The sequence below is a fragment of the Neomonachus schauinslandi genome, chromosome 5, assembly GCF_002201575.2.
Source record: "Neomonachus schauinslandi chromosome 5, ASM220157v2, whole genome shotgun sequence".
NCBI lineage: Eukaryota > Metazoa > Chordata > Mammalia > Carnivora > Phocidae > Neomonachus > Neomonachus schauinslandi.
Genome location: NC_058407.1, coordinates 159,054,509 through 159,075,961, shown reverse-complemented (window position 1 = coordinate 159,075,961; position 21,453 = coordinate 159,054,509). Strand labels below are relative to the sequence as shown.

Sequence of the window (21,453 nt, the reverse complement as noted above, 5' to 3'; positions counted from 1 at the left end):
TTGTGAAGTCAGGGACCATTTCTGTCTTATTCACTGATGTATTCAGTGCCTAGGACACTGCTGGTTCATAATAAAACCTTGGTAAATCAGTATTTGTGGAACAATGAGTGAATACTAGCTAATTATTACATGTTTATTTTGTACAAGGCACTGCCCTAAAAGCTTCACATATACTAAGTCATTTAACTCTCATACATCCTGTGACGTAGGTGCTATTATCGTCATTTTATAGTTGGGGAGAAAGCAGCACAGAGAGGCTAGGAAATTTGCCTAAATTCACACAAAGTGGCGGAGCCAAGATTTGAATCCAAAGTCTGATTCGAAGTTTGCTCTAAGCCTAGCTCCAAAACCTAGCAGCTCATCAGCGTTACGCGGGCGCTCTAAAAAAAAGTAAACTCCTGGCCTTGAAATTCTGACTCCGCAGGTGCTGGGTGATGCTCGGTATCTGCAAGTAACAAAACGTTGACAGTCGGTTTTCTCCAGGCTCCGCCCTGCCTGCCAAGGTTACGACGGGCCGTCCCCGCCCCTGCGTAGCGCGAAGACCACTGGGAGTTGTAGTCGCCGGCATAGTTCGTCAGCGTCTCCCGGAAGTGACGTAGAGTTCCCATCTTCCCTCTTTTCGTGTTTCCGTCGTTCCGGCTACACGGTGTGACTGGCGAGATCGGACGGTGTGTATTTTTTGGGCCTTGTCCTTTGAGGAGGGGACGCAGATCGGGGTACTAGCGGGGACGATGAGAGGTGGGGGTCGGGAGGTGGCGACCCTGGCCTCTTCTTGTCTGTGACTCCGGCTCTCCCGCAGGTCCGGCTGCGCCCTCCGCAGCCCCTCAGCGCCGTCGCCATGTCGCGGTTTTTCACCACTGGTTCGGACAGCGAGTCCGAGTCGTCTCTATCGGGGGAGGAGCTCGTCACCAAACCCGTCGGGGGTAACTACGGCAAACAGTGAGTGGGGGGCCTGTGCCGTGGTGACTACTGGCGGAGTGCGCGGTTCAGCAGGCTCGGGAAGGCCGCGTAAGTGGGAGGGAATGGAGGTTGGGGCGACGACGAGGTTCGCAAGGATGCGGCGAGAGCGGGTTCTGAGGATTTCGAGAGTTTAAGGGACCAAAAGCATTGTCGAAGGGACAACCTTCATGCTTCAGGGTGATGTGAATGTGGGAGTCCACCCGCTGGGTACAAGAGTCGGAAGAGATTTCCCACTGGCCAGGTCTGTTGCATCAGCTTCCTAATTGGCCTCCATGTCCACAGCCTCTCTACCGCCTCTCTTCCGCTCGGCATCGGACTCCGAAAGTCCTAGTTACTCTTACCACCAAAAAATCTTGCTCACAAAAAAATCCAAAATGCTTAATTGGTATTTGAGAGCTGCTGGATGTGGCTCTGAAGCTCAGCTACCTGGTACTCCGGGCTGGCTCACCATCATCTATTATTTTCCTCTTTTTGTTTTTTTTGTTTTTGTTTTGTTTTAAGATTTTATTTATTTATTTGACAGAGAGATAGAGAACACAAGTAGGCAGAGCAGCAGGCAGAGGGAGAGGGAGAAGCAGGCTCCCCGCTGAGCAGGGAGCCTGATATGGGGCTGGATCCCAGGGTGCTGGGATCCAGCTCCACATCGGGCTTCCTGCTCGTCGAGGAATCTGCTAATCCCTCTCCCTCCCCTGCTTGTGCCTGTGCTCTCTGTGAAATAAATAGATAAAATCTTAAAAACAAATACTCTTCTCCTATTTCTGTAAATTAAAATTCTTTTCATTTTTTGAAACAGTGGAATGTTTCTCGAACTTCCTTCGTACATGCCACTTGCACTTTTTCTATATCCCTGTGCCGCTGTTTAATAATATATATAAATGTGCATATATGCCCACCCGAATATGATTTTATATTATTGCCACAATTGGAAAACCAACATCACTTACTCCAAAATACAAAATAATTGGAAAGTGAATAAAATGAAAAGAATGGAGATATGTTGCCATCTGAATGTTGTCTGTGGTCTAATCTCTCCTTATTAAAAGTGCTAGTAATGGAGGTTTAAAGCCATGAGGACCTTTTCCTTGCCCTTGGCTTCTCACACTCTGGGAAACATTGCTTCCTGTGATCTAATTCAAGTACCACTTTCTTTTTTTTTTAAAGATTTTATTTATTTATTTGAGAGAGAGAGAAAGAGAGAAACAGCATGAGAGGGGATAGGGTCAGAGGGAGAAGCAGGCTCCCCGCTGAGCCGGGAGCCCGATGTGGGACTCGATCCCAGGACTCCGGGATCATGACCTGAGCCGAAGGCAGTCGCTTAACCAACTGAGCCACCCAGGCGCCCTCAAGTACCACTTTCTTAAAGCCTTTTCCATTCATTCTAGCTGAAGTACCCTTTTTTCTTGACTTTTTTCAGTATTTAGTTACTTGTGTTTTCATGTAATTAGTTTTCTGACCCAGTAAATAAATATCTGTGTTTATTTTTTAGAGGATGGAGATGGTCATCTTTGTGCAACAGTGTTTGACAAAAGGGCATATATGAAGTAGGCTTAGCTGATTGTGTTGTGTATGATGAGGTTTTGAAGAGGAAGTATCAAGTATGATGGCCTGAGTAATTCCATTCTTTTTGCTCCTCTGAGAAGCAAGGAAGGGAAGTTAATGGTCTCTGTTTTTTCAAACAGGCCATTGTTGCTGAGTGAGGATGAAGAAGATACCAAGAGAGTTGTGCGAAGTGCCAAGGACAAGAGGTGAGGCCATGGGGAGGCCAGATGATGGGGAATCTCTGTAGCAGTGGTGGGTTTTCTGGTGTTGGTGGGCATGTCCAATGTGGTTTTGGGCTCCCAACCCAGGTTCGAGGAGCTGACCAACCTCATTCGGACCATCCGTAATGCCATGAAGATTCGGGATGTCACCAAATGCCTGGAAGAGTTTGAGCTCCTGGGAAAAGCATATGGGAAGGCCAAGAGCATTGTGGACAAGGAAGGTGTCCCCCGGTTCTATATCCGCATCTTGGCTGATCTGGAGGACTATCTTAATGAGGTGTGATTTCTGTGGGTGAGGGAGGATCCAGAGGGGATTTTGGACCTGGGGCCTGCTCCTAACCCACTTCCAGGAATCCTGTCTCCTCTTGTTGTACATGTAGTACTTCCTGGAACCTGAGAAAAAGGGGGCTGAAGCAAAGAGAGGGACCTTTTTTGGCCAAGAATTTTAACCATACTTATTTTCATATTGTTATTTGGGTTTTTTTTTTCTTTTGGTGGTGATATACAAAGGATCTTTAAAAAAATAAGTTAACAGATACAGTTGGCAAGCAGTACAGATGGTGTACAGATAGCAAAACTCATCATGTGGTGAAGCCCGGTGTTAGGAAATAATCCTAGGCTCACATCCCTGTTCTCTCTTTCTTCCCTCTGTTATTCTTTAGCTATGGGAAGATAAGGAAGGGAAGAAGAAGATGAACAAGAACAATGCCAAGGCCCTGAGCACGCTGCGCCAGAAGATTCGAAAATATAACAGAGATTTCGAGTCCCACATTACAAATTACAAGCAGGTGGGGATGCTAGAGGCAGACTTCCTCAACTGTGGGGACAGTGACCCCCTGAGTGAGACAGAAGAGCATTTGCAAATGGAAGGCGTGCCTGGAGAAGGAATCGGGACACATGTCTCCAGGGTGGAGGGGGAGGATGGTGAGGATAGGGTGATGGTTGACAGGCATCATTAATTATTCTCACGTCTCCCTTGGTCAAGAACCCTGAGCAGTCTGCAGACGAAGACGCTGAGAAGAATGAGGAGGATTCAGAAGGTGAGGGGGGGTCCCTCACTGAAAGGGTTACAAGTCCGCAGTTGGTTCCCTTGCCATGCTTTCTCGGTTGCTTCTCTGCCTTGCTCTTCACCACTCTGACTCTCTTCTCTCTCCTTCCCCCCCCGCCCCAGGCTCTTCAGATGAGGATGAGGATGAGGATGGAGTCAGTGCTGCAGCTTTCCTGAAGAAGAAATCAGAAGCTCCTTCTGGAGAGAGTCGCAAGTTCCTCAAAAAGATGGAGGTCAGAGCCAGCGCGAGACTACGAAGGGCGATTTGCCTGCCATGGACCATTCTCGGCTTCTTGGGGAGAAGACCCCTAGGCTTGGGAGTGGTGGGGTTTAGTGGAGTCTGGTTTGAGAACATCCTTCGTCTTGGATTAGAGCATGGAGTGATCTGGAACCTGGAGCACTAGATTTGGGACCAGGGTCCACCCCTGGGGAGCTCTGTGTCCCTAGAGCAAGTCCACGCTTCTCTCTGGGTCTTGGTGGTCCAGTCCAGCTCTTCATATGCTGATTGATGAATATCCACTCTTGTTCTGCTCCTGAAAATCCCTGGAACCTGGGTCAGCAGGGAGAGCAGGGAGACCAGTCAGTCTCTCCGTCTTTTTCCTGCTGATTCTCTTATTTCTCTAAGGATGATGATGAGGATTCGGAAGATTCAGAAGATGATGAAGACTGGGACACAGGTTCCACGTCTTCTGATTCCGACTCAGAGGAGGAAGAAGGGAAGCAGACGGTGCTGGCCTCACGATTCCTTAAAAAGTAAGAAAAGTAGTGGTGCCTCGGGCCACAGTGGGAAGTGTAGGAAGCCTGCAGTCATCTTGAAGGTGGTTCCTTCTTTTGTGGAGTGCTTTTAGGTTGTCCAGGCAAATGGAGGGATTTCGGGCAAGTGTGTTAGGTGACTGTAGTCACAAAGCTAATGTGTCCCGAGGATGGGATTCGAAGGCCCCAGAGTCGAACATTTAACTGTGAGATGACTCACTGCACGTGGGGTGTAAGTGTCTTCCTGGCACCAGCTGGCTGTGTGGTGTCGGACAGTCTGCTTGCTTTCTCCAGTCTTCTCCAGTCCTTCTCCGTCTGTAGAATGAGGGTTACTGGCCCCCAGCTATGAGGAGAGCTGAGAGTGATTTCTAGGGTAGCAGCTCAGCCCAGGACCGGCTGGCAGCGTGGCTACCCTCGTCACTCTCCCTGGGAACTTTGTAGTGTGTTAGCAAGTAGGCGGCAGCAAGCCTTCATGAGCTTTCCCGGGGCAGTGTGGGAGCCGGGGAGGGGTCTGACTTGGGCTCCGGTTCCAACCCTTAGTCCTTCAGTAGCTGTCAGCTTTGCTAAGTTACTTAACCCTCATCGTAGGCTTCCGAGTCTTCCTCTGAAGTCAAGGTGATGCTTGCCCCTGTGTGCCGTGCGGGGCTCCAGTATCAAGCCCATTGATAACAGTGCTGCTGCTTATGGGAACAGCTGCTGTTGTGGGGTTGCTCTCTTGCTTTCAAAAATTGGGGTTGTGTTCTTCAGGAGGTAGTGAGTTCCCTGGCACTAGAGAGGACTAAACACAGGTGTTTTGTTGAAAAGCCTTTTTCATTCTGTGCTCCACTTGACTGGTCAAGCCCAGGAAGCATGTGTATCTGATGTATATTTATTTATAACGCTTTTTTTTTTGAAGGTTTTATTTGTTTATTTGACAGATACACAGCAAGAGAGGGAACACAAGCAGGGGGAGTGGGAGAGGGAGAAGCAGGCTTCCCGCCGAGCAGGAAACCCGATGCAGGGCTCAATCCCAGGACCCTGGGATCATGACCTGAGCCAAAGGCAGACACTTAATGACTGAGCCACCCAGGCGCTCCTATTTATAACGCTTCTGACGCCATATGTGTGGTTTTTTTTTTTTTTCTCATGCCTACCGGTTCTCCAACTTTCTGGACACCCAACATGATATTCAACTCGCAGTTCAGTTCTGAAACAACCCAGAGTTACCGCAGACCCCACAGGTTAAGGGCTCAGTCCTACAAGACTGCCCCCACTTCAGAAGCCAGTGGCAGGTCCCAGGTTTGGCCCCTGTACTTTTGACCAATTCAGAGTTTCCACAGCTCCCTCCTCAGTTTCAGTAATTTGCTAGGACAACCCATAGAACTTGGGAAAGCACTTTACTTGCAATTAGCCATTTATTTAAAAGGGCTTTAAAGGGTACAACTGCGCAACAGCCAAATGGAAGAGATGCACAGGACAGGGTATGGGAGAACAGGCACAGAGCTTCCATTCCCTTTCTGGGTGCACCACACTCCCAGCACCTCAGTGTGTTTACCAACCAGGAAGCTTTCCAAACTTCGTCATTTAGGGATGTTTATGGAGTTTTATTACATAGGTATGACTAAGTCATTGCTCATTGACAATTAGTTCAATCTCCAGCCCTTATTCCCCTCCTAGTGGTAGTGGTGAGGCTGAAAGTTCCATACCTCTATAATCGTACCATGGTCTTTCTGGCAACCAGTCCCCTCCCTTTCCCTGGGCAACCACTGATTTGCTTTCTATCGCTAGATAAGTTTGCCTTTTCTAGAATTTCATGTAAGTGGAATCACACAGTACGTTACTTGATTGGGAGGGATTTGGCTTTTTTCACTCAGTAAATAAGATTAATCCTATCTTGGGCTCCTGGGTGGCTCAGTCGTTAAGCGTCTGCCTTCGGCTCAGGTCATGATCCCAGGGTCCTGGGATCGAGCCCCGCATCGGGCTCCCTGCTCCGCGGGAAGCCTGCTTCTCCCTCTCCCACTCCCCTTGTGTTCCCTCTCTCACTGTGTCTCTCTCTGTCAAATAAATGAATAAAATCTTAAAAAAAAAAAAAGGGATTAATCCTATCTTAATTATTTTCTTTCTCACTCACTTTTTTCTCCTTAAGCCATTTCTAGATTGTATTCTTTTTTTCCCTCTTACTCAATTTGTTTCCCTCTACTGGTTTGGGAGTTACATGCTATCCTTTTAGAGATTACCCTTGATTTATATTTTGAGCCTGTGAAATTTTATTTTGTATACCTAATTAAAAAAAAAAATCTAGGGGCGCCTGGGTGGCTCAGTCGTTAGGCGTCTGCCTGCGGCTCAAGTCATGATCCCAGGGTCCTGGGATCCAGCCCCACATCGGGCTCCCTCCTTGGTAGGAAGCCTGCTTCTCCCTCTCCCACTCCCCCTGCTTGTGTTCCCTCTCTCGCTGTGTCTCTCTCTGTCAAATAAATGAATAAAATCTTAAAAAAAAAAATCTAAAATTAGGTTGAGTTAAAATTCCAGTTGACAGAAGTTGAGTTAACCATGGGATCCTCAAAGGTCTTTGACTTGAGTTTGATTTTATGTCAACGAATAATTCAGAGACACTATATTTTACTTGTGTCACAAGACCAGTTTTTAAGGGTGATTTCCAACCAAAACGAAAGCAAGATTTATATAAGGAAAAAGAACAAGGAGAGAGAAACCACAGATGGTATGGGAACAGTGAATTTTGATTGCACGTTTTTTTCTCATTAGCTATCTAAGCCAACCAGCGTTGGTGTTAGTTGTTAATGGGTTTTCTAGAAGCATGACCGTCTGTTTCCATGTCTGCCAGGATCCTTTTTCAGCGTCTCCATATTAAATCAGTCTATACCCTTTTCTTCATCAGATTTTCTCAGCTTTTATTTTTTGGTTAAAACAAGCACATAAAGGAATGGGTTTAATCTCAAGAGCTTCCATCTCTTTTTGGTGTGCAGTAAGGCTATCTAGCAACATTAAGGCCCCTGGACATTAGGTAGTAGGTTTGGGCAGAAAATACGAGGCCAGTCACAAGTATTATAAGAAACATTAGAGTCTTTGTTCTATTTAATTTTTTAATCAGGATAAGCTCATCTATGGGAATGCTTTCAAGAATCAGTTTAGTGAACTTTTTAAATCACATAGATTTTTTTCTCTTTTTTCAAGTGGCTTTTTTCTTTAGCACCCAAGCCTAGGGGAGGAGCAAAGGGAGAGGGAGAAGCAGATTCCCCGCTGAGCAGGGAGCCTGATGCGGGGCTCGATCGCAGGATTCCAGGATCATGACCCTGAGCCAAAGGCAGTTGCTTAACTGACTGAGCCACCCAGGAGCCCCTCAAGTAGCTTTTTTCTTAATTGATATATTTTTCCAAAGTATCCAAGTGCAGTAAGATGTTATTCATTGAACATCTTTATTATAGTTTTGGCTGACTTTATTATAGTTTTTATTTAAATAAAATTAATTTATTTTAATTAATTCTTAGCTAAGGAAGTTATTAATATGAGTTTGGGGCTAAAATGTTGATTTAACTTGCTATATGGACATTAGAGGTAAATTACAGATCACACGTTAATGTTTCCAAATTTGTAGTTGGGTAGGAATTCTTAAGTACAAACTGATGAAATCTAGTGTCTTGGATCCCTTCTGATAAATTACCACGTTAGACTCTTAATCAAATGTGAGTGTTGGTTCACCGCCTTGGGTGTTCTGAGGGTGAAATCTGAAGCTGGCCCCTGTACATGGAGGGCAGGGAGAGACCAAAGAAAGAGGCAGATGTCTCTCCAGGTGGGCAGGTGGCAGGTTTCATAAGCAAGGGAACTGACAGGCGAGACTTGTCTTGGAAGGCGGCAAGGCTGGTACATCTTTGCACCCACCCACAAGAATCATACAAGTTTATATAGAGGCCTTAACATGTAGTGTCACATGTACAGTCCAAAGGGTCTTAACACGTTACCCACAAGGCCGCATTCTTGAAACGGCCCCCAGAATGGGAATGGTGGGCAGAACGTATATCGCAAGGTTGGAGAGAGGGTAAGGGGTCTCCCATTGCCCATGGCCCGCTCAAGGGTCAGCCGGCAGTTACGTCCTCTCAATGCCCTTCAACAGTGAACACTCATGACTTTTTTAAAACTTAATATTTAACTTTGATACAGTGAGCAATCAAGATTTTTTTGAAACTTCGATAATATTTAACGTGATAAGGTCGGCAGTGGAGAAAAAAGGCAAAAAAGATTAACCCACGTAAAAGAGAAGGAAGACACATAATAAAACGTAAGTTTGTTGTCTCTATTATGAACCTTGATTAGAAGGTGTATTGGAGCAAGTTAGCTACATCTGGTAGCATGATTGGCCTGTGGAATTTCACAGAGATGCTTCCTACTTCTAAGAGTTACTGGCTTCTGAAGGCCTTTGTGTGTGTGTGTGTGAGAGAGAGAGAGAGAGAGACAGAGAAAGAGAGAGCGAGAACCTCAGGATGAATCTGGTGGGACTGGATGTCCAAACTGTTAGGATCCTAAGCAAGAGTGTCTAGGGGCTCTAGATCAGTAGTTGTTGTTAAGAGGGTGTGGAATAATCCTTCTTCAGCGTAGTTTTAGGGCTAATTTCTGTTGGTGTCTCTTAATATTTTGTGTCTCTTGGCTATGTATTTAAATAGAAGTGTATTTGGTGATGTCTCATTGGGAAAGTGGCTTGCATCAATTCGATGTATAACTGAGAGCATAAACATTAGTTTTCTAATTTCTAACTAGATGTGAATACACCAAGGTATAATCTATCATAGGGGAGAGGTCAAGCCAAATTTTAGTCTTCCAATTAGAATTTCATAGGGTGAGAGTGGCACCTGGCTGTCTCAATCGGTGGAGCATGGAACTCTTTTTTTTTTTTTTTTTTTTTTTTTTAAGATTTTATTTATTTATTTGACAGAGAAACAGCGAGAGAGGGAACACAAGCAGGGGGAGTGGGAAAGGGAGAAGCAGGCTTCTCGAGTTCTGGCATACATCATTTGGCAAGCGGAAAAGTGATCCAGCTGGCAAATTTATAAATTATTACTAAAACATATTCAGACCTTTTAAGCAGTTAAAATGAAATTTATTTGTAGATATTTAAATGGCAATTGAGAATTATAATTTGAGTATCTGTTGAATCTGGAAAGATTTGTTCATCAGTATCTATGTAAAGTTTGAGATAATTTGTTTCTGTTGTTGAGTTTATATTTCATTATATAGTATTAAAGTTTGGAGATGGTTTCAGACACCAAGTGGCCTGAGACCACTTTGGGATTGCCAGTGATCTTTTTGCTTTTGTAGGGGAATTTTGTTGTCTTGAACAATTGTTTTTTATTTTTATTTATTTATTTATTTTAAGATTTTTATTTATTAGAGACAGTACAAGCAGGGGAAGCGGCAGGCAGAGGGAGAGGGAGAAGCAGGCTCCCCACTGAGCAGCAACCCCAACGCGGGACTCAATCCCAGGACCCTGGGATCATGACCTTAGCCGAAGGCAGATGCTTAACCGACTGAGCCACCCAGGGGCCCCGAACGATTGTTGTTTTTTTTTAAGATTTTATTTCTTTATTTGACAGAGAGAGACACAGTGAGAGAGGGAACACAAGCAGGGGGAGTGGGAGAGGGAGAAGCAGGCTTCCCACTGAGCAGAGAACCGGATGCAGGGCTCAATCCCAGGACCCTGGGACCATGACCTGAGCCGAAGGCAGACGCTTAACGACTGAGCCACCCAGGCGCCCCCAGACAATTGTTTTTTAAATTCAGAATTTAGTTTTTTTTTTTTTTTTAAAGATTTTATTTATTTATTTGAGGGAGAGAATGAGAGAGAGCATGAGAGGGAAGAGGATCAGAGGGAGAAGCAGACTCCCCGCTGAGCAGGGAGCCCGATGCGGGACTCGATCCAGGGACTCCAGGATCATGACCTGAGCCGAAGGCAGTCGCTTAACCAACTGAGCCACCCAGGCGCCTCAGAATTTAGTTTAATTCTCATAAGCGTGGAGCAGTCAGTCTGGGAACAGCAAATTTTTTTATGCTAATTTCAAACTGATAGTTGGTGGCTGGTGAAAAGATTAGATAGAGCAACTAGTATTAAAGAGCAACTGTGAGAACAACTGTGTCTCTTACGGATATAGTTTCCTCTGGAAAACCTGGGAGGTTAGCTGTGGGGCAACATGGCAGGCTGTTTCTGTGTCCACGGTGGCTGGGTTGGCCCCTCTACCTTAATAGGCCAGGCCCCATTGTTCCCTTCATAAGGTTTTCTTAGTGGGTGTGATATGGTGACAGGCCTTGGTTAGTAGTCTGGCAGATTCACATGCTTGATAGTCCTTGCTTTGGTTATGGTTATGGTTAACTTTAGTTCACTCTCATAGAATATAACTTGAACCCAGGGCTTGATGGAGAAAAAAGAGAAGTTCGTGGGAAGAAGAAGCCTTAGAGGTGGAGTGGGGACTGGTCTTTCATGTTCTCCCATGTCTCCTGGCAGGGCCCCCACCACAGAGGAGGACAAGAAGGCGGCTGAGAAGAAACGGGAGGACAAAGCCAAGAAAAAGCACGATAGGAAATCTAAGCGCCTGGATGAGGAGGAGGAAGACAACGAAGGCGGGGAGTGGGAAAGGGTCCGGGGTGGAGTGCCCCTCGTTAAGGTGAGGGCTTTAGTGTTTCGTGTTTTTTGGTTTTTGGGTTTTTTGTTTTTGTTTTTTTTTAAGGTTTATTTATTTATTTGAGAGAGCATGTGCACATGCTTGAGTGGGGAAAGGGGCACAGGGAGAGAATCTTCAAGCAGACTCCTTGCTGAGCGTGGAGCCCAATGCGGGGCTCAATTCCATGACCCATGAGATCATGACCTGAGCCAAAACCAAGAGCCACACGCTTAAATGACTGAGCCACCCAGGTGCCCTGGGCTTTAGTATTAAAATGAATTGAGAAACCATTTGGGAGAGCATACAGGTGCCCCCCTGGTTGGTTTGGGAGAAAAGCTAGGGTAAGAATGGGTTTATATCAGCTTGCACATGATAGGACATGTGTTGCCCAGGAGAAGCCAAAAATGTTTGCCAAGGGGACCGAGATCACCCACGCTGTTGTCATCAAGAAACTGAATGAGATCCTACAGGCACGAGGCAAGAAGGGAACGGATCGGTAAGATTCATGGGCCTGGACTGTGAGGTTACAGGGTGAATGCTCTCTTTCTCTGAAACATGGATGGAGGTTGGTGGGGAAATAGCACTGTTTGGAAAGATCTGTGTGTGGCTATAGTTGAAGGACTGGTATACTTGGAACATACTAGTCAAAAATTTTCTGCTCTTTACTCTCCCTTTGATCTTAAACCAGTCACTTAAAACTTTGGGGATTATTTTCTCATCTGCAAAATGGGAATACTCACGTTCTTTAATTATTTGGTAACTGAAGAGGATGGCAGATTGTTAGCATTATTGCTGCTTCTGTTTGGAATTTATAAAGGAGAAGCAAGTACGCAGGTGGTGAGGATAGGAGGGTAATGGGAATGACGCTGCCTTGCTTGCCTGAAGAGGGCACACTGTGACAGGATGAGGTTTTTTGATTTGTCTCTGTTACCTCATCCCCTTCTGTTCCCCTCCAGGGCAGCCCAGATTGAACTGCTGCAGCTGCTGGTTCAGATTGCATCTGAAAACAACCTGGGGGAGGGTGTTATAGTCAAGATCAAGTTCAATATCATCGCCTCTCTTTATGACTACAACCCGAACCTGGCCACGTACATGAAGGTGAGGGCAATGAAGAGGAGCATCCTAGAGCTGAACTAGTGGTTTGGTCGGGGTTGGGAGGGGGTTGCCTAATGTCTTAAAACTTGAGGACTGTGGGAGCAGTCTTGGTAGTTGAAGGCCCCATGGATTCCTGGTGAAGGGGCTCTTGGGAGGCCTCTGCTTCTTCCACCTTCACGCCTCTCACTGCCGTCTGTTCTCTTGACAGCCTGAGATGTGGCAGAAGTGCCTGGACTGCATCAATGAGCTGATGGACATCCTGTTTGCAAACCCCAACATCTTTGTTGGAGAGAACATTCTGGAGGAGAGTGAGAACCTGCACAATGTTGACCAGGTAAAGAGAGAAATTGAAGGTGTGTGTTGTTTGCTTGCGAAGGCTCAGTGGAGACAGAAGGGTCAAAGCCTGGCACTGAGATCTGGGCTAATTTGTTTGCTCTTCCTTTGCCTTCTTGTCCAGCCACTTCGTGTCCGTGGCTGTATCCTAACCCTGGTGGAACGAATGGATGAAGAATTTACCAAAATAATGCAAAATACTGATCCTCACTCTCAAGGTAAGCTTGGGCAAGCATGGGCATCAGTGAGAGGGAAGGTGCAGGGAATAAAACTAAGGGTTTTATTAACAAAGTATCTGGGGAGCGAGCCCTTCCCTTACCCCAGAATTCACACAGAGGGCCTGGGAAGATGCTAGGCCCCACTGCCATAGCTTCAGATTCAGCAGGTCGGGGTGGGGGGTGTCCTCCAAATTTTGCGTTTCTTACATATTGCCAGGTGATGCTGCTATGTAGGGACTATACTTTGAGAATCATTGGGGTCTGGCGTCAGTCCACTTTCTTGTTTGGCTTGGATCAGAGGCATTTGGGTTGGGGAAAGTGCAAGACATTTACTCAGTGAAATATGAATGCCCACATGTGCCCACTGAGTCGGGTGTAGTGATGAACGAGGCAGCCAGAGGCCTTTCACGCTTCACTGAATCTTACATTTCAGTGCTGGAGAAAGGCATTTCAATGAGTTAATAAAACGCAATTGTAGAAATTTAAATAGGGATAGGGACCTGTGTTAGAGATAGGGTGGCCACCGTAGATAATTGTTGAAGAAAGCATCTTAAGGCGTAAGGTGGGGGCCATTTAAGGCAAGATCCAAATGAGGAGGAGGAGTTAATCGGGAGGAAGCAGCAGAAGAGCACACCCAGAGGAACAGAAGTGTGAGTGTGCAGGGAGGGGATGGTGTTTTCAGGGTACAGTGAGGAGACTGCTGATGGGTGCATAAAAAACCTAGAGGTAGTTGGATTGATGGGGGACAGATAATGGGGAAAGCCCGGCACCCGGCTGAGCGGAGGGGGCTCTCCCTGCCAGAGTACGTGGAGCACCTGAAGGACGAGGCGCAGGTGTGTGCAATCATCGAGCGTGTGCAGCGCTACCTGGAGGAGAAGGGCACCACCGAGGAGATCTGTCGCGTCTACTTGAGGCGCATCCTCCACACCTACTACAAGTTTGATTACAAGGCCCACCAGCGGCAGCTCACCCCCCCTGAGGGCTCCTCAAAGGTGAGTCTTCGCAGCCACGTCGCGGGGGAGAGGGAGGTGTCTGTCTGGACGTAATGGCAAATCCGTTCCCTGGGAATTCTCTGAGGCGGAGCAGGGAGGGCCGGGCACGAGGCTGGACAGAGTCTTACCTTTGGTTGCTGAAGCCTGAGCCGTCTCTGCCGGATCTTCTTCTAACGACATCCTGCCCCACTCTCCCCAGTCTGAGCAAGACCAGGCAGAGAACGAGGGCGAGGACTCGGCTGTGCTGATGGAGAGGCTGTGCAAGTACATCTACGCCAAGGACCGCACAGACCGCATCCGCACGTGCGCCATCCTCTGCCACATCTACCACCATGCCCTGCACTCCCGCTGGTACCAGGCGCGGGACCTCATGCTCATGAGCCACCTGCAAGACAACATTCAGCACGCAGACCCGCCAGTACAGGTAGGATGGGAAGGAGGCGCTCTGGCCCCTGTCCTTGGGGCAGGATGGCTCAACCAGGTTAGCTACCTGTCTGGCTGGTCCTTCCCACATGCTGACATTCTCTGATCCTCCTGCGCATTCCCATGTTGTGGCCTGTTCTGACAGCACTAGAGGCCTCTGGGCTGGAGATTTGGGTTCAGCTAACGCTTACGATCCTATTGTGTGTCTAGTTGACAGCATTAGGAAATCTCTTATTTTAAAAGGTGAGAAAAACCTTAAGTCGTTAAACTAAGGAAAGACGGGACCCAGATGCAGTGTGGTGTGTTGGGACAGGACAGTGGGACCGCTGACTGTGCATGTGGCAGTGCTGTGGGGGACATTGACATACAGGAGCATTGCAGCTGTGTCTAAGCGCAGGTCCTGTAAATGTGTTTAAAACAATGAAGCAATCTTGAAGTGGAGAACAGTGCACATTGTGAACCTGCAAACCTGAGGCGAACCCATGTGATGGTGGTTTTTAAATAGCATTCCCACTTGTCCTTTCTTATTCCAGTGCGTGGATTTATCTCAAGTTCTTGATCTGTGTTCCTCTTGATAGACTCCTGGTCTGTTTCCAGTGTGGGGCTATCATAAAGACGCTATCAGGAACATTTTTAAGCCTTTGTGTGGCTGTACATTTTCTCTTGGGTAAATAGTTAAGAGTAGAATTTGCTGTATCAAAGTGTAGATGTGTGTCCAGTTTTATAAGAAACCCAAGAGTGGTTACAGCACTTTACACTCGTACCAGAATGTGTGCATATTATACTCCTTGTTCATATATGGTGCTGTTTATCTTTTCAATTTAAGCCATGTTGGTTGTTGTTTAATGGTATCTCGTTATGGTGTTGGTTCCTAGTTCCCTGGTAACCCCTGAAGTTGACCACTTTTCATTGGATGCCAGGCCTTTGTCAAATGAATGTTTTCCAGATATTTTCTTCCTGTGTGTGTTCTACCTATTCATTTTTAATAGCATGTCTTGTGGTGTAGTCTAACAGTTTTTTCTTTTATGCTTATTACTTTCGGGGTCCTGTCTAAAGAAATCTTCACAGTTAACAAAGATACTTTTTTTTTTTTTTTGAAAGTTCTTAAAGGTTTTAGCTTTCACATTTAGATGGTATGAAGTCAGGGTCAAAGACATTCTTTCCCCATCATACTGTTTTGGTGCCTTTGTGGAAAACCACATGTAAAAGCCCATATGGCCTCATAATTGTAAGTGTGTTTTTGTTCTGTTTCATTCATTCATCTCTGCCTGTAAAGAAGTTTTAAAGTCAGGTAGTATGAGTCTTTCCATTTTGGTCTTTTTTAAGAACGCTTTGGATATTCTGTAATCTTTGCATTTCCACATAAATTTTGGAATTCTATTGTCAATTTCTACAAAAATGCCTCCTGGAATTCTGTGGAATCTATAAATCAGTTTTGAGAAAATTGACATCTTAATAACAACATTGAGCCTTTCAATCTTATACCTTATCTCTTTGTGTAATTTGTCTCTGCAGCGTTTTATGATTTTCACTGTAGAAGTATTGCACGTCTCTTAAGAAATTACTCCTGAAGTGGCTCCAGGGTGGCTCAGTTGGTTAAGCTTCTGACTCTTGATTTCGGCTCAGGTCATGATCTCCGGGTCGAGAGATCGAGCCCTGCACTGGGTTCCATGCTGGGCATGAAGCCTGCTTAAAATTCTGTCTCCCTCTCCCACTACCCCCCCTCCCCCTCCACCCCCCCCCCCCGCCGTGCTTTCTCTCTCTCCCTCTCTAAAAAAAAAGAAGAAATTATTCCTGAATATTATGAGTCTGAATGCTATTGTAAATGTAATTTTTTAATTTCATTTTCCAATTGTTAATTAACTACTGGTATATAAAAATACAGTTCATTTTTGTATTTTGGTCTTAAATGCATCTGTTTTGCTAAATTTACTTACTTGGTTTAATAGTCTATTCACTTGTTTGTTTAGCTTTTCTGCCAAAATAATCATGTCATCTGCATATAGATAGTTTTATTATTATACTAGTCTTTATGACTTTCCTCTTTCCTTTTTTTTTTTACTTTAAAAGATTTTGTTTATTAGAGGTAGGGGGAGAGGATGAGCGGGAGAGAGGGGCAGAGGGAGAGGGAGAAACAGACAGGGAGCCCAGGACCCCGGGATCATGACCTGAGCCAAAGGCAGATGCTTAACCAATTAAGCCACCCAGGTGCCCCTCCTTTTTTCTCTCTTTCTTGCCATATTGCAATAACTTAGATATCCAGTACTTAGTGCTGCATAGAAGTAGTGAGAGCAAACACCTCGCCTTGTCCCCAGTCTTAGGGAAGCAGTCAGCATTTTACCACTGAGTATAACGTTAGCCGTAGTATTTTTGTAGATGCACTTTCTCAGATTGACGAAGTTCTCTTTTGATCCTAGTTGAGAATTTTTGTCTTATATAGATGGTTGAATTTTGTCAAGAGCTTTTTCTGCATCTACTGATATGATGCAGTTACTTCTCCTTTATTGTGTTCATGTGATGAGTAACCATGATTTTAGATTTTTGTATCAGCTTTTCATTGCAGAGATATGACCTATTTGATCATGATCTATTATCTCTTTTTATATATGGCTGGATTGTGTGTGCTAATACTTTTTCAGGCTCTTTGCATCTGTGTTCAGGACTGGTACTGATCTATATACTTTTATTGTCATCGATAAAGACTTTATCTGCACCCCCCCCCCCCCCCCACCCATACTACTTAAAATCTTCCCCTATCTTAATTAGTGGCAAGTCCATATTTTCAATTGCCTAGGCCAGAAATCTCGGAGTCAGACTCGATTCTTGTTTTTCTTTCACATCCCTTGTCTGATTCCCTTGCCACTTGTATTCAGAATCCACACCTGACTGCTTATCACTTCCACTGTTGCCCTCTGGTCGGAGCCACCATCTCTTCCTGGTCTCTGCTTCTGCCTTTCTTTTCCTTCAGGCTGTTCCTAATGCAGCAGCCAGGGTTAACCCTGTTAAGTCAGATTATATCATTTATTTTCTCAAAAGCTTCCCATGGTTTCCCATTTTAAAAACATTAACGTGGGGGCGCCTGGGTGGCTCAGTTGTTAAGCGTCTGCCTTCGGCTCAGGTCATGATCCCAGGGTCCTGGGATCGAGCCCCACATCGGGCTCCCTGCTCCGCGGGAGGCCTGCTTCTCCCTCTCCCACTCCCCCTGCTTGTGTTCCCTCTCTCGCTGTCTTTCTCTCTGTCAAATAAATAAAACCTTTAAAAAAAAACACACATTAATGTGGCCTGCGGGCCATGTGCTTGCCTGTCCAGTTTACGCTCACATCTTTACAGTTCCAGCCATATAGCTCTCCTGGTTCCTTGAGTACACCTCGCACAGTTCTTCCACAGGGGCCTTTTTGCATTGACTTTTCCTTTTTTCTAGAATACTCTTCCAGATATCTGCATGACTTGGTCTCTTTTTTTCTGTCAGGTTTTTATTTAAACATTCCCTTCAAAATGAGGCCTTCCCTAGTTATCCTATATAAAATTGGGAGTTCCTACCACCACCACATGGCTCCCTTCTTAACTCCCTCCTGTGTTTTATTTTTCTCCTTGGCCTGCGTACCCATCTGCATATTGTGGTTATTTTGTTCTCCATCCCCTTATCCCTAGAACGTAAGCTCCGTGGAAGGATGGGGACTTGTCTGTTTTGTTCTCTGTCCCAGCGCATAGCCTAGTGCTTAGCACCTCGGAGGTGCTCAGCGTAGATTTGTTGACTGGATGAACAGCTTGCCTTGTGGTTGTCACTTCTGAGTGCGTTGCCCTTCATTCCCAGATCCTGTACAACCGCACCATGGTGCAGCTGGGCATCTGTGCTTTCCGCCAAGGCCTGACCAAAGATGCGCACAATGCCCTGCTGGACATTCAGTCCAGCGGCCGGGCCAAGGAGCTTCTGGGCCAGGGGCTGCTGCTGCGCAGCCTGCAGGAGCGCAACCAGGAGCAGGAGAAGGTGGAGCGGCGCCGGCAGGTGCCCTTCCACCTGCATATCAACCTGGAGCTGCTGGAGTGTGTTTATCTGGTGTCTGCCATGCTCCTGGAGATCCCTTACATGGCTGCCCACGAGAGTGATGCCCGCCGACGCATGATCAGCAAGCAGTTCCATCACCAGCTGCGGGTGGGCGAGCGACAGCCCCTGCTGGGTGAGTGTGGGGCTCTGCAGGGCAGCAGACTTGCTCATTCGTCCCTTGATGCCTTTTCTAAGATTTTATTTACTTATTTGAGTGAGAGGGAGAAGCAGGCTTCCCGCCGAGCAGGGAGCCTGATGTGGGACTCAGTCCCAGGACCCTGGGATCATGACCTGAGCCGAAGGCGGATGCTTAACTGACTGAGCCGCCCAGGTGCCCAGAAGCTTTATTTTATTTTAATTGCAAAATTGAAAAAGTCTGTATCTCCAGCATCACTTAGGGTTCTCTGGCTCACTGCAGTCCCTGCCTCTCTATGACTGCCTAGGACCAAAAGGCAGTTTCTAGTTCAGGTCTGTGCTACTGTTGGTTTTGTAGAGAAATAGTCTTTGAATCTCTAACTTTGCCTCTTTTATTTTTTTTTTTTATTATTTTTTTAAGATTTTATTTATTTACTTGTCACAGAGAGAGAGTGCACAAGCAGGGGGAGTGGCGACAGGCAGAAGGAGAACCAGGCTCCCCACTGAGCAAGGTGCCCGATGCAGGACTCGATCCCAGGACCCTGAGATCATGACCCGAGCCAAAGGCAGATGCTTAGCGGACTGAGCCACCCAGGCGTCCCTAACTTTGCCTTTTTTAAAAGTGACAAAGTAGAAGCTGATCAGAAGGGTTGTGTTCTCTTCCTTATACTTAGCCTCATTCATACATTTCTCTTTGGGCTGATCTGTTACACCTTTGAGCTTGCTCCCTGTGCTAGGGTCTGCTGTGTCATGTTTCTTTACACCTGCCATCCATTCCAGTCATAGTGGTTTTGCACTTTTGTTGTCTACTCTGAATTCCAGTTACTCTTGTTTGCCATGTTTTCTTCTCCTGGGTTGTCTTTAAAGAAAAATACACTGAAGCAGTGATAATACAGATATGGTTAAATCATGAAGGTGGTATAAGAAGGAATGATGTTTGGCAGATACAGTTCCAATTGAGATATTAGAAATTTTTTTAGGTCAGGGCACCTGGATGCCTCAGTTGGTTAAGTGTCCCAACTCTTGATCTTAGCTCAGGTCTTGATCTCAGGGTCCTGAGTTCAGCCCCCATGTTTGGCTCCATGCTGGGTGTGGAGCCTACTTAAAAAAAAGAAGGAAGAAAAAATTTGTTTAGGTCAGGAAATCTAAGAATCTGACAACAGCTATGTACCTTTTCCTAGGGAACTGTATGTGAGGATAGACACAATAATTTGCCAACATTTTCAAGGGGCTCACCAATCCCCTGAAGCATGCCATAGACTGATTTAGTCTATATAAATATAGTTTGATATTAAGTGATTTATAGAATCGCATAGCTGTTTAATGGAGAGCTGGGAGAGTCCCAGTCTGGTTGTTTGATCTCCTGTCCCATGTTCTTCCTTGAGTGGTGCCTGAGGCAGGAGCCATGGTCCCAAGCTTCCCCTGGGCCCTGCCTCATTCCCAACCTTTCAGGTCCCCCTGAGTCAATGAGGGAACACGTGGTTGCTGCCTCCAAGGCTATGAAGATGGGCGACTGGAAGACCTGCCACAGTTTTATCATCAATGAAAAGATGAATGGCAAAGTGTGGGACCTTTTCCCCGAGGCCGACAAAGTCCGAACCATGCTGGTTAGGTGAGCAGAAAGGAGAGCCATGGTGGGCGGGGAACAAAAGACTGGTTGGCCTCCTTCCCTGAAGATCGCTCCCCTTTTCTCCTTTCTCCGCACAGGAAGATTCAGGAAGAGTCACTGCGGACCTACCTCTTCACCTACAGCAGCGTCTATGACTCCATCAGGTAGGATGGGCCCTGGGATGGCAGAGGGGCCCCAGCTTCGTGGTCCAGGCTCCTGATTGCTCCCTGCTCTCTGCCTTTTTTCTCCCCAGCATGGAGACTCTGTCTGACATGTTTGAACTGGACCTGCCCACTGTGCACTCCATCATCAGCAAGATGATCATTAACGAGGAGTTGATGGTAAGGGCCAGGGTGGAAAATGGGCAGGTGGAGTCATGGGGAGCTTGGAGTGGAGACCTGTGTCATGTCCGTTCTCTGTCTCACTCCCGTCAGGCCTCCCTGGACCAGCCGACGCAGACGGTGGTGATGCACCGCACGGAGCCCACCGCCCAGCAGAATCTGGCCCTGCAGCTGGCGGAGAAGCTGGGCAGCCTGGTGGAAAATAATGAGCGGGTGTTCGACCACAAGCAGGGCACCTACGGTGGCTACTTCCGAGGTCAGTGGTTCTGGCTCTCTGTTCTCCCGGGGTCCTGGCCCCCTTCCCACCTCTGCACTGTCATTCATGTCCTCCTCCCCTCTACTCCCCCCGCAGACCAGAAGGACGGCTACCGCAAGAACGAGGGGTACATGCGCCGGGGCGGCTACCGCCAGCAGCAGTCTCAGACAGCCTACTGATGGCCTCGCTGCTGTGTCTCCGGCCCAGGCCCTTCAGCCTCTCAGTTATAGAGCACACCCGAGTTATTAAAGTTCTGTGTAGTGTTGTTACAGTGCCTGCTTGTCTGCATGTTGCCACAGAGCTGGGTTGGACACATTCATTTGCTGATTATGTTTCTGAGCTTCTGCCACATGATAGGCACAAGGCTCAGGATGCAGAGATGACTCATATGTATCTCTGACTTCAGAGAGTCTGCTGCTCTTTGACATTGGACAGAAAATTTTAATACCATGTGATAAGTTCTACCAGGGGTTTGGAAGGTTTGCAAGGTGTTGAATAGGATGTGACTCCGGAGCATAACTATCAGGGAAGCATAACAGAGGCAGCAGCGCTGGTTGGACCTTGAAGGGGGTTTGGGTGGTGGTTCTCCAGGAAGGCAAAGGGGAGACTTAGTGTCGACCTGTGGGAAGTATGGTCCTTGGACCAGTGTGATCTGCAGTTAACCTGGACCTGAGAAAGACAAGGATAATGATTAAGAGTCAGCACTGAGAAACACGCCACCCCCGTGACATCTAAATGTGTGATCGTATTTCTTACTTGAATTGTGTTTCCAAAGTATTGATCCACAGGAAATTGGCAAATTTTTGTAAATGATCCTCCACCACATTTGAGAAGCATGGAT

The 21,453-nt window shown here is 46.6% G+C and overlaps 1 protein-coding gene across 1 annotated transcript; it reads left to right on the top strand.

Moving 5' to 3' along the window:
* Positions 1-627: 627 nt before the first annotated feature.
* Positions 628-20,883, top strand: LOC110589961 (eukaryotic translation initiation factor 3 subunit C). The gene is made up of 21 exons (XM_021700629.1): positions 628-668; positions 800-939; positions 2,640-2,705; positions 2,808-2,997; positions 3,383-3,508; positions 3,706-3,760; positions 3,892-4,001; positions 4,394-4,521; positions 11,009-11,168; positions 11,558-11,661; positions 12,122-12,263; positions 12,469-12,594; positions 12,718-12,811; positions 13,613-13,803; positions 14,003-14,227; positions 18,041-18,404; positions 19,859-20,018; positions 20,114-20,179; positions 20,269-20,356; positions 20,450-20,612; positions 20,709-20,883. Exons 2-21 carry the CDS (start codon positions 839-841, stop codon positions 20,789-20,791), a joined length of 2,742 nt encoding a protein of 913 aa, XP_021556304.1. The 5' UTR covers positions 628-668; positions 800-838; the 3' UTR covers positions 20,792-20,883.
* The last annotated feature ends 570 nt before the right edge of the window (positions 20,884-21,453 follow it).

Bases quoted from the DNA above. Each gene is read 5' to 3' on its own strand.
- LOC110589961 (XM_021700629.1), top strand. From the start codon at position 839: ATGTCGCGGTTTTTCACCACTGGTTCGGACAGCGAGTCCGAGTCGTCT. The intron at 3,761-3,891 runs GTGAGGGGGGGT...CCCCCGCCCCAG, and splicing joins GAATGAGGAGGATTCAGAAG to GCTCTTCAGATGAGGATGAG. The intron at 20,019-20,113 runs GTGAGCAGAAAG...TTCTCCGCACAG, and splicing joins GTCCGAACCATGCTGGTTAG to GAAGATTCAGGAAGAGTCAC.